The sequence below is a fragment of the Pelmatolapia mariae genome, linkage group LG4, assembly GCF_036321145.2.
Source record: "Pelmatolapia mariae isolate MD_Pm_ZW linkage group LG4, Pm_UMD_F_2, whole genome shotgun sequence".
Taxonomy (NCBI): Eukaryota; Metazoa; Chordata; class Actinopteri; order Cichliformes; family Cichlidae; genus Pelmatolapia; species Pelmatolapia mariae.
Genome location: NC_086230.1, coordinates 18,045,948 through 18,058,175, shown reverse-complemented (window position 1 = coordinate 18,058,175; position 12,228 = coordinate 18,045,948). Strand labels below are relative to the sequence as shown.

Genomic DNA, 12,228 nt, shown 5'->3' with positions numbered 1-12,228 from the left:
GACCTTTGGCATGGCGTGAGTCCACCAATCACAGGGAAGAAAACGCCTCCGTCATCAGCTGCCCTAGTCCGCCCATAACAAAGATGGCGTGTGGCGTCGCCTTTAACGGAGAGGTAAAATAACGACAGCTCCCTCTAGTGTGAGCATTTTACGTTTCACAAAATAAAGTAAGTTAAGTTGCAGGACATTTTATCTCCCATCCATCCACGTAAAAACTATTAAAATATAATTTTTTGTGTAAATTACCCTTATTGAGAGACAAAAGCTAAAGCTAGTTGTTAAAAAAATGGTTCCAAAATATTTAAAATGCAAAATAGATCAAGAAGCTGTTTTTTTTAATTTTGTCCCAACTTCTTCATAACCATATTTAATGTCAAACAGTTACAATTCATTTTATAATTGTGTCTTTTATAACTGTTACACCTTTTTTTCGTCACATCAATACGTTAAAGATGAAGAATAATAAACGTTTTTTTCCCAAAAACATATCAGCAACCCTGTTACCGAAGCTCATTTAACATGGATAAGGAAGAGGCAAAACAATTCTATGACCTGAAAAAAATGATTGAGTCACGAGGAACAAAGACCAGTTCACTTTGGTATATTTGGTGCTTATCTAGTCTTTTCAGACTGGACTGAGCGTCACTCTAACCTGTTACCCATACAACCAAAAGAAGGCAAATTAACTTCAAAGTTTCCTTCCTTTATTTATATAACTATATTCACCCAGACTTCCACAGCCTACTGGTCCACTGTCAGTAAGTTTTTCTAAGAAAACACTAACATTAGCACAGATTTAAAACCCTGTCACTAAAGAGAATAAACAAAAATTACAAACCTAGAAGTTGATCCTGTTTTTCTGGACTTTTTCAGTGGAAGAAACATTTCAGTACTCATCCAAGTGACTTCTTCACTCTCAGCTGACTGCAGGTTTCCCCAACCTTTTAAACAGTACATTTGCATAATAGGTGAAACTTCTAACAATGTCTAACAATGGGCAGTTTCATGATTGTTTATATTTAAACTGTCATGGCCATTGATCAGTGACCATGAGTACCATTCAGAGAGTTGGGGAATGGATGCAATCACAGCATTGTAAGTTGGAGATAGAGGTACACTTAAGGGGCCTAGATATCTTTCCCCTTTCATGTAAATGACCTGTGTTACTCTCTGTCCCTCTGTTCCTCCCTCTCCAGGACGTCCACATCCTCATTAAAGAAATGGCAACTGGCCTGTTAATGTACATAGACTGGGGAAGTATATATATATATATCTGGATCTCTTCTACAGCATGTTTTTTGTCCTGTCTTCCTTCTCTCACCCCAACCAGTCGCAGCAGACAGACGCCCCTCCCTGAGCCTGAATCTGACGGAGGTCTCTTCCTGTTAAAAGAGTTTTTCTTTCCTACTATCGCCAAAGTTCTTGCCAATACGGGGTCATATGATTTTTGGGTTCTCTCTGTATGTATTATTGTAGGGTCTGCCTTAAAATAAAAAGCGCCTTGAGGCAACTGCTCTTGTGATTTGGTGCTGTATAAATACAATTGAATTCATTGAATTTATTGGTAAATAGACTGTAGTAAAAATGATTTTTGAAGGGGTTATATTTAAAATAAAGATATGTTTATGATTCTGCATTTTTATATTATATTATATTATATTATATTATATTATATTATATTGTATTATATTATATTATATTATATTATATTATATTATATTATATTATATTATATTATATTATATTATAATCAACGTTTTCCTTCTTAGTCACTTAAAGTATGTTTATAAACTGTTTATTGTTATTTATTTATTTTTACAATTTCTGCTTCCCTCTTGGCCAGATCTTTCTTTAAAAAAAGACATTTTTTATGTCAATGACACTTTTTAGCCAGATAAATAAAGGATATATAAAAGTCACTGCCGAAATCTGCAAAGCAGCCTCTACCTTGTACAGCAAAGAAGCCCCAGACCATCGCACTACCACCACCACGTTTGACTTCCAAAAAATGAACCTTTTTTCCTCATCAGTTCATAGACTATTAGTTTATAATTTCAATTTAATATTTTTTTATTTGGGTGAATGATACGAACCTTTGTGTTCTTTTTGCTCTCCCATAGACGCCATTTTTCACAGTCTTTTTCTTATTGTTGAATCATGAACTTTGACATTGACTGAGGTGAGTGAGGCCTGCAGTTCTTTAAATGTTATTCTGGGTTCTTTTATGACATCTTTTATGCTCCAATCTTCTCCATTTGTCTTTCCAGACTGATAGATGTCAATGGCTTTATTTCTCAGCTGTTTCTTTAGACTGTGTTATTATGTGGTGCTGTTTGAGAGCTTTTAGCCTACTTCACTTTATCAGAAAGTTTCTCTTCCTTATGGTGATTTCTTGATTCAGCAAGTCTGGCAGTAATCAGGCCTGGGTGTGGTTAGTGAAACTGAACCAAGCTCTCACTTTGTCGCACAGGGCCAGGTAGGGTTGGACACCTTTCTTACCTTAATAAATTAAATAATCACTGTTGTCTTTAATCAGGTTACTTTAGTCTAATATCAACATTTATTTTACGATCTGAAACATTTAACAAATATGGAAAAAAACAAAACCAAGAAATCAGGAAGGGACAAATACTTCTTCACAGCACTGTTTGCCTGAACTGATTTTAAAAAGAATATCAAAACATTTCTAAAGTAAATATTTGGTATTTCTCCTTTAAAAAGACTTAAGAAAACAGCTTGTAGATTATCAAAACTGGTTCTACTAGTTCTGCCTTTCCTGTTCTTTGTTTCACTTTAGTTAAACAATGGCTGATGAGCGTGCTGTTCCCAGCTCTGGTAAATATTATTCTATTCATGAAACCTGTATATAGAAATGGAATATAAGACTGTTTTTATTTATTTGTTAACATAACAAGGAAGCACATTTTTAATCAGACTCAGTTGTTACTGGCCGTGTCTTTGCATACAGCGAAGTGACTCTCAGTGTCGTATCTCTGATTGCGTTTAAATTCCACAGCGTTCAGTAGAGTACTCAGTGCTTAACAGAGATATCATTTACAGATTATTCTGTATATATAAAACATCATTTTATTTCACATCTCTGTCATCTTGGCTTTTAATCTGGTGGACAAAAAACTAAGCAAACGTACCACTGCTGTCTACTCACATTGTTATCACAGTTTTACTTACTAATACTTGCAGTTACACAAACGTGTCCATAAATTCTGTACGAAGACACTTTTCTAGTTTTACAGTATGTAAACAGTGCTGCATCTGTGTTGCAGGGCACAGTCACGACTCTCCAGAGTTGAGGATCGTGCTGATAGGTGGCAGAGAATTAACAGGAGAGCCCAGTAATAAGAGTCTGAGCGGTAACATCATACTGGGTCAAAATGTTTTTGACACCAGCAGAAGAACTGCCCAGAGTGTGGCGGGGCAGCAGGAGGTGCATGGCAGACGGGTCACTGTGGTGGATACTCCAGGCTGGTGGTGGCACTATCCACTAGAAAACACCCCAAAGCTGGATCAGATAGAAATCCAGAACAGCGTCCATCTGTGTCCCCCAGGACCTCACGCCTTTCTTCTGGTCTTTCATCATAGCTTTTTTTTACCCCAGATCTTCGTATCATCTTTAAAAGAGCACCTGAAACTTTTCCACAAGGATGTGTTGAATCACACCATCATACTGTTCACTGCTGAAGATCCATGGGATGAAAAAAATATCAACTTCAAAATCAGTATGTGGTCAGAAATGCAGTGGATTCTTGAGCAATGTGGAAACAGAAAACATGTCCTCTGTGTGAGTAACAGGGAGGATGGCAGTCAAGTTGCAACGCTTTGTGAGAAAATCGAGGCAATGGTTGCTGCAAACGGAGGCCGTCACTATCCCATTGATCGTGCCCATGGAAACGCTCTGAGGGAGGAAATAAAAGCAATAAGTGACAGAGGATCAAAGAGGTTTGATGAGGTGCAGACACACAGAAGGAAACTCAGAACTCTAATTGAAGGTGAGTCAAAGAGGTCCTGAAAGAAAAAAATCACAATGAAGTTGAATTAAAGATTAATAAATCTCTAAAGTAAATTGCAGAAGAAAATGAGACATATTTCTCACTTTATTCACACACACATACAAGATATTTCATGTACCACCACGTGAGACAAGGCAATGGATACCAGTTACTAGTTAGTTACATTTAGATATTCATTAGAGATATTTGCCTTCTGAATGTAGGGACTCATGGTCTATCGCTACTTTGTAACTTAAAAACAGAAGTAATCCCTATAGAGATAAGGTCAGTTCCATAGGTTCCAGTTTCAGTTCCATTGAAACTTCCATGGCAGTTTGCCCATGTCTACTTGGGTCTTTTGAACTTGGAGAAAACATTTGACTTTGTTGCTCTCACTAGTTCTTGGCCTCCTTCCTTCTGCTTAGCATACAGTGCTGGATTTGGGGTGAAATCCTCCATGCATAGTAAGGAGCTTCCTTGTCTTGTTGTCAGTGGTTTTTATCTTTTTATTTGGCCAGCTTATTATCCCAATTGGATATCTAATCACTGGGACAGCGTAGGTACCAGATCTTGTTGGTACCTATTGCCCAGATTGTATTCTTCCCATTCAGCTGACTCCTCAGGACTTGCCTTACTCTCACTAGGTATTTGGTGGTTGCAGCTTTCATGATTCCTATTTATCTTTGGAATTCCCGGGCACTTGTAGCTATCCTTAAGGTCTGTAATGCTGCTCTGACTATTTTTTTTTTTTGGACTATTTTTCTTCTCTTTGTTACCATCTGACTAGACTTCTCCAGTCCGAATGACATTCCAATGTCATTGCTGTAGATCCTAGTGGTACAGATCAGTATATCTATGTCTCGTTCACTCTTGGCATACAGCTTGATGTCATCCACGTAGAGGAGGTGGCTAATGATTGCTCCATTCGGTATGTGTAGCAAGTCTTGTCAGCTATTTAACTGAGAGGATTCAGGACTATGACGAATGGGGACAGAGCATCTCCTTGGCACATCCCGCACTTGATGGAAACTCGTGCAGTTGGCTTGAAGTTGGCCTCTAGTGTTGTTCCCCACATCCCCATTGAATTTCTGATAAAGGCTCTGAGGGTCCTTTTAATCTTGGACAATTCTAGGCATTCCAAGATCCATGTATACGGCAATGTGTCATGGTCCTTGGTCGGTGACCCAGTGTTTTGAGTTTTTGTACTTTTATTTTGATATTATCATATTTTATGGCGGTTGTGTTTTGGGTTGCAGTTTTGTACTTCTAGCTCTCCTGTTCTCCTTGGTTTGAGATTTCTAGTGCTTATGTCACAAGTGTAGAAGGGAACCCCTTCTATAATGGGAAGAGCAGCAGGGGGTGATCATGGAAACAGAAAACGTATTACCGGTTAAAATAGTCAATAAAAGATAAATACACTTTATTTACAACACTAAAAATACCCTGATTAGGGGAGAGAGAAAAATAAAAACATAAACCTCAGCATACTAAAAATATGATGATGCTCAGTCCCTGAGCTAAGTCCCAAAGTTCCTGATCAGGCTCCGCCACACTTCTTGGCAGTGAAGAATCCGCCGATTCCACCAGTGGGAGCCTGGCCGACCGCGTACTCAGTCGCCTCCTCGCTGCTCCACTCGAGGTTCCGCTAGGCACAGGAGAGCAGCGGCAGTCACTTTTCTTATCCTTATCCTTAATTTCCCGGGGTATTATATAAATCTTAATAGTCGGTATTTGTCCTGGGAGGGCAGAGCTCCAAACTCCGCCCGCCGGTGCTCCCTGCCTTAAGCGTTCACTTAAGAGAGGAAGAGGCTGCCATCCACTGACCGAAGGCCCGCTCTCCTTCTACTGCAGCCGCGCCTTGCCACCAATTGCCGCTCCGTGGCTCACGCTACCTTTGGCGGTGTCCTCCCGCACAACCACTTCTTGTGGCTGCGCCTGCCGCCACTGTATTCCATGGTTCTCCTGCTGCCCTGCGTCCGGCCACACACGTCCCCTTCTCTGACCTGCCAGACCCTCTTATTGGCTGCTGCCAACAAGGAAGGCCCGATTGATTCCTGCCCCCTATGCCCTCCCAGTGTATCTAATTGGGGAAGCAACGGGGCGGAGTCTCTCCGGGAGCAGTCCCAATAAATAGAATTAAAGCATGCAACACTAAAATTTACTCAACATTATTATACATGTTTCGTGTAGGTTTAGTTCTGTCCTTGTGTTTGTCCTCTTGTTCCCCAGTCAGTCGTGTCGCTGTACTCAGCGTTCCCTCTGTTCAGTGTCTAGTCTGTGTCTCTGTGTCTGTCGTGTGCTTCCTGTTTTATTTTGACAGTCCTTCTCTCTGTTCAGCCTCTGTTCCCCATCTCATCTGTGTAATTAGTACCAGCTGTATTTCCCTTTTGTCTCCCGTTTCCTGATTACTCTGTCGTGTATTTTAGTCCTCTATCATGCACTGCTTGTTGTAGGGTCGTACCCTTACATACGCCTGTGTGTTCTGCCTGCCTGGTGTATTTTGTACTTTCAAGTATAGTTAGGTTTTTTCCTGATGTCCAGCAATAAAGCTGCTTTTGAGTTTAAGTTTCTGTCTCCGTGTCTGAGTCTGCGTTTGAGTCCTTCCCTGCCTGCCTGCACACAGATCATGACACAGTGAGTCATAGGCTTTCTTGTAGTGCAGGGGTGCCCAATCCCAGTCCTCGAGAGCTACCGTCCTGCAGCTTTTAGATGGATCCTTGTTCCGACACACCTGAATCAAATGAATGGCTTGTTATCAGGCATTTGCCAAACTTGATGGCATGCTGAAGAGGCAATCAAACCATTTGATTCAACTGTGTTGGAGTAGGGATGCATCTAAAAGCTGCAGGACAGTAGCTCTCGAGGACTGGGATTGGGCACCCCTGTTGTAGTGAAACCAGGCGGTTCACAAGTTAGTCTGGTCTTACAGTTGAGCCCGGTAGGTGGATGGGACCTGTCCTTTCTGGGGATCCTTGGGCATCAGGACTGTCTGGCTTTTAGTTAGCCATTCTAGATGTGATTCATTTATTAGCAGCCAGTTCATTTGTGCTGCCAGACGCTCGTGGAGTGTAGTTAGCTTCTTTAACCAGTAGGTACGAATTATGTCAGGGCCTGGCACTGTCCAACTCTTTATACTGGAGATCCTTTCTTGGTGTCTCCTACTGTGATGGTTACCCGATCCTGTTCAAGAAGGTTGCTGTGGTCTGCTCTTAGCTCCACTAGCCACTGAGCATAGCTGTTATGTGTTGTGTCCTTCTCCAAGATTTTCTTCTAGTATTGCTCTCCAGCCTTGGTGGAGCTGCTGTTCCAATATTGTTCCCCTGCTACTGAGAGTACAACTTGGATGGTTCAGTGGAGTACAACTGGTTTATATCCCTCTGGTATACCTCTTCAAGTCACTGGCCAGGACTATGAGTCATCGCTTGGCAGTTTCCAAGGCCTTAGGCATGAAGTCAGGTACTTCTTAGACATCCCTTTCTTCATAACTCCTTTCTACAGCTCTGATAGTTGGCCTTCCCTTCCTGCTGCCTTGATATTGGCGCCTAGTCCCACTGCTTCTTTGTTGCTGGTCAAGTTTTATCCAAACATCCTAGTGATATCACTGCGGCCATGGTGTAGATCAGCTGGTTGGTTTTGGTGATGGTTTTATTTATTTATATATATATATATATATCATGATTTGAATGCATGAAACTATATGCCTGATTCTTGATTAGTTTTGCTTCTGCAGGTGGTAAAACCCCACCAGCACATTTAAGACTAGTGATGGTTGGTGCTCAGTGGTCAGCCAAGAGCTCGGCTGGAAACACCATTCTGAGGAAAAAGGCTTTTGCTGTTCATCACAGAAGAACAACGATGTCCTGTGAAATTAATCACGGCATTCTGGGAGAAAGGACACTCGCAGTGGTGGATTCTCCTGGCTGGTTCTATAACCACACCCTTCAGGACACCTCTGAGACAGATAAACATGAAATAGAGAACAGTGTGTACATGTGCACTCCAGGACCCCACGCAGTGCTCCTCGTGGTAGGCCTGGCAGCTGCATTTAATACATCCTACCACAGAGCAGTCCAGGAGCACATGAGTCTGTTTAGGGATGATGTCTGGAAGCACACCATTGTTCTGTTCACTAGAGGTGATTGGCTGGGAGTGAAGACTGTGGAAGAACGTATAGAGAGTGAGGAAGGTCTGCAGTGGCTGATGAAGCAGTGTGGGAACAGGTACCACGTCCTGGACAACATGAAGCATAATGATGAGATGCAGGTACAAGATCTCCTGGAGAAGATTGAAGAGATGTGGGCAGGAAATGAAGACTCACATTATGAAGTTGACCCGGACTGTGAAGCACAGCTGGAGGCCAGAAAAGAGGCTGAAGGAAAATTAGCTAGAAGGATCAGAAAGACCACTGAAAGACAATCAAGAATACTGGGAAAGTTATTTGAAGGTAATGAAGAAATGATCAAATAATTATGGCATTATTTTAGTCAGTATTTCAGTTTAAACTTTACTTTTTTACAGGAGAGAGGCTGACAATCACTGACCTGAGGATTGTACTGCTTGGCAGAGAGGAATCTGGGAAGAGTATGGCAGGAAACAAAATCTTTTTCAAAACGATATTTGAGAGAAGTTTGTTGAAAAAGGTAACCCAATATGCTGCCTGAATTGAAATATGATATAGAAAGGATACGATTTAATTTAATTTATCAGATCTGTAACAATTGTTAAATTTAAAAAAATTGTGCAGGAATTCCAGGACCAGAGAAGAACAGAAAAGTGTGTAAAGCATGGAGGATATTTTGGTAGGATAAATGTTGCTGTCGTTGAGACTCCAGGCTGGCCTGCAGACACGACGGCTCCTGTCTGGCTAAAAGAAGAAGTTCTCCGCAGCGTCTCCATGTGCGCTCCAGGCCCTCATATTTTTCTGTTGGTTGTTCCCATTTCCAAAGCATTCACAGAGGAAGACCACAAAGCACTGGTTGAGCTTTTGATGCCCTTTGGAGAGAGAGTGTGGAGACATTGCATGGTGTTGTTCACCTGGGGAGACTGGCTGAATGACAGACTCATTGAGGAGCACATTGCAGGAGAGGGAAAAAGCCTCCAGTGGCTGGTGGAAAAGTGTGGGTACAGATACCATGTCCTAAACTGCCATGGTTTGGGTAATCATTTTCCTGTCAGACAGCTCTTCCAAAAAATCATTGATTTGATCACACAGAACAAGGGACAATGTTTCACTGCTGAAAGCAAACAAGGGAAAAAACAGTCTGTGCTGACAGAAGAAGAGTGGAACAGCAGGGAGCAAGATCTGATAGACCGAATGTTGAGAGCTGTTGCAAATGAACCAGAAGAACCAAGACAACCATTTGTGAAGCGAGGAGCCAGCTTGGATGGAGTTTTCATTCCAAGCAGTGAGTTGATATTAATTAGAGAAAACTCTGAATTTGTTTCATATTTTCACGTGTGTGTATGATATCAAATAGCATTTAATTTCTGTTTCAGTGAGCGGAGACGCTCCCTCAGAGTTTGGGAACATGCCAGAACTTTGGAATCAAAGAGCACGTGCCAAAGTGTCTGAATGGCTGAAGACCAGAGCTGGAAACTCTGACGTCACCTCAGGGATTGGCAGCATGAGCGCCTCAGCCAGTCACGTGGATGAAAGTCCTCTGCCTGATGAAAACGATTAGCCAACGAGTTCTGTGAAACATTAAATAGTTTGAAAATAATAATAATAATTTGAATTCACACATTCTTGTTAAAAACAGAAACACATGATAATCTGATATTTTTTCCAATATCAGAATCAGAAAGACTTTATTTATCCCCAAGGGGCAATTAAGATAAATATTAAATATTGTTTTTTGGATTTAATAGTGCATACCCAGCCACTTGGGTTGGTACACTGTATTTTTATGAAAAAAATAAAGTCCTGCTAACTTAATATTTACATTTTTGTTCTCTCACTCTTATCATTTTTCACAATAAAATGGGGAATTGACCCATTTAAAAACAATGTTAATGTTTGTAAATAAAAAATATTACATTTATTAATCATGTAAATTCCCTGCACCTGTCACAGACATGAAGGTCAAGTGTTGAACGTCATATTGACGTCCAGGTTGGGTCATGGTTGGATGTTCAAATTGTGGACCAAGTTTGGACGTGTATCGATGCCCAGAATTGGTCATGGACCAATGGACCTAATACAGACATGCTCTGCCCATGTATCTGACGTCCAATGTTTTGTGGGTATAGGTTACAAAATTTTCTCAAAGTAAAGCAAGTCAAAAGAATCGTTGTAGTGGGAAAAAGAATCACAGCTCACGATAATTTCTGTCACTTCATTGTTCTGTTGCTGCTCTGAGGTTTACTGCTTTTTGTGGATTTAAATTATTTAAATTAAAATAATCTCTGCTACATTTTATGTAACCTAACTGTGACATGAACACCAAAGCAACTGTGCACCAACACAGTGCTTTACTGTAGATTCATCACAGTGAGAATCTAACCTGTTTATCCTGCACTAAACTGTTGAGTATTGTCATGGAACATCTGAATAACAAAAAGTAAGTGCACACTTTGTTTTGTTTTGCTGGGTATATCACAATATATAAAAAGCTGAACTTCACATCATACACAACCAATATCTTATTTAAAAAATAAACACATTACATGTAAGCTTCAAATTTCCTGTTTATCAAATGTCCCCGAGTAGTCCTTACCTTTAAAAATAACCTCTCTTCTTCCTCTTCTGTTCTGCCTTTCTCATGTTTCCCCATCTCTGAGTGAACAGCTCTCATTTCTTTCTTCCCTGTGAAATAAAACACTTGTACCTGTGTGACACAGAAACAATTTGTGTGTTTGCTGATATTTGTTGAGCTTACATAAACACTGCATTTGAAATTATCTGCCATTAAAAAAAGAACAAACAAAAAACTTACTTACTCCCTTTATACTCGCTCCTCTTCTGTAGGGCTAGCTTAATGTAGTGAAGTAGAAGTACTGCAAACACACTTCAACCACTGAGTGTAGCTAAACATTATGCATAAACTACCTTTTTGCCTCCTTCATTGCTTTGTATGCAATAAGCACTGGTGATGGATACACCAGTAGGATGGTCTTTATATATCTTTGTTCCATTTTGTTAGTCCCATATCTATTGGTTTGAAGGCCCACAGTGCTGGGAAATAATACTTCTCCAAATGTGTTAAGTAACAAGCCTGTTTTGAAAGTGTAAAGAGTAGAAAGTTCAGATATTTGTGTAAAAATTGAGTAAAAGTAAAAGGTTTCAGAAAAATAAGTACTACAGATACCAGAATATTGTATTTAAGTACAGTAATGATGTATTTGTACTTCATTATTTGTCACCTCTGCTGACAGGTAAATACTCACTTTCCAAAACTTTTTAGAAACCAAAGATGTTTTCTTCATTGAGTGGTACAAAGTCTTTGTATAAAACCACAGGGGGTTTAACATATACTGTTTAGGAATTACAAACATTATTAAAGATAGTCTGGTGTTCAGAGGCTCAAAGTATTTGGACAAGCTAATATAATTTAAATAGAGGGTTTTTTTTTGTTTTGTTTTGTTTTTTTTAAAAATTGAATTAAAATCCTTTGCATTCAGTGACATCACTAAATGCAGTTTTTCCTCCCTTGAGGTGCTCTGCCAGACTTTTCCTGCAGCCACCCTAACCGCTTGTTTGTGGGTCTCTATCTGTTTTCAGTTTTGTTTTCAGCAACTGAAAAATTTGCCCTGTTGTGTTGAGATCAGGTGACTGACTTGACCAATTAGGAATGTTCAGTTTCTCAGAGAAACTCTTAGATTTGTTTTGCAGTAGGCTTTGGATCATTATCCAATCAGCAGTGAAGTGTCCTCATTCTCGTACAAGTTCATCTTGGTTTAATCTGTTCAAATAATTTTTCCAGAACTGTGCATCTCTTTTAGATGTTTTCCGGTGAAGTCTAATCTACCCTCCCTGTTATTAAATATACCCAGCTTTGTAAACCTTCTGTAATTTCATGAAGGCATCTCTTGATTGTAAACCTTGAGACCCTTGTGATTGCACTTTAAGTTGTTGTCTGTCGTCTTTCGGGCCTTTTAGGATCAGTGAGCTGGGCAGTGCATTCCCAGGCAAGTGCAGCCTCAGCTGCCTCTCTGATATTTTTATTTCTATTTTTCAGCCTAATGATAGCTTTCTTGACTTGCATGAACATCTCTTTGCAGC

The 12,228-nt window shown here is 40.2% G+C and overlaps 1 protein-coding gene across 1 annotated transcript; it reads left to right on the top strand.

Annotated features, from left to right (window-relative positions):
• The first annotated feature begins 2,445 nt into the window (after nucleotides 1-2,445).
• On the top strand, nucleotides 2,446-9,732 carry LOC134625388 (GTPase IMAP family member 8-like). The gene is made up of 7 exons (XM_063470610.1): nucleotides 2,446-2,476; nucleotides 2,798-2,835; nucleotides 3,285-4,007; nucleotides 7,738-8,451; nucleotides 8,526-8,647; nucleotides 8,752-9,412; nucleotides 9,504-9,732. Exons 2-7 carry the CDS (start codon nucleotides 2,805-2,807, stop codon nucleotides 9,686-9,688), a joined length of 2,436 nt encoding a protein of 811 aa, XP_063326680.1. The 5' UTR covers nucleotides 2,446-2,476; nucleotides 2,798-2,804; the 3' UTR covers nucleotides 9,689-9,732.
• Nucleotides 9,733-12,228: the final 2,496 nt, after the last annotated feature.

What these genes read in the sequence shown, in the direction of transcription:
- LOC134625388 (XM_063470610.1), top strand. Translation starts at nt 2,805, where the DNA reads ATGGCTGATGAGCGTGCTGTTCCCAGCTCTG. An exon ending in GCGTGCTGTTCCCAGCTCTG is followed by an intron (nt 2,836 to 3,284) that starts GTAAATATTATT and finishes TCTGTGTTGCAG; the next exon opens with GGCACAGTCACGACTCTCCA. An exon ending in AGAGAAGTTTGTTGAAAAAG is followed by an intron (nt 8,648 to 8,751) that starts GTAACCCAATAT and finishes AAAATTGTGCAG; the next exon opens with GAATTCCAGGACCAGAGAAG.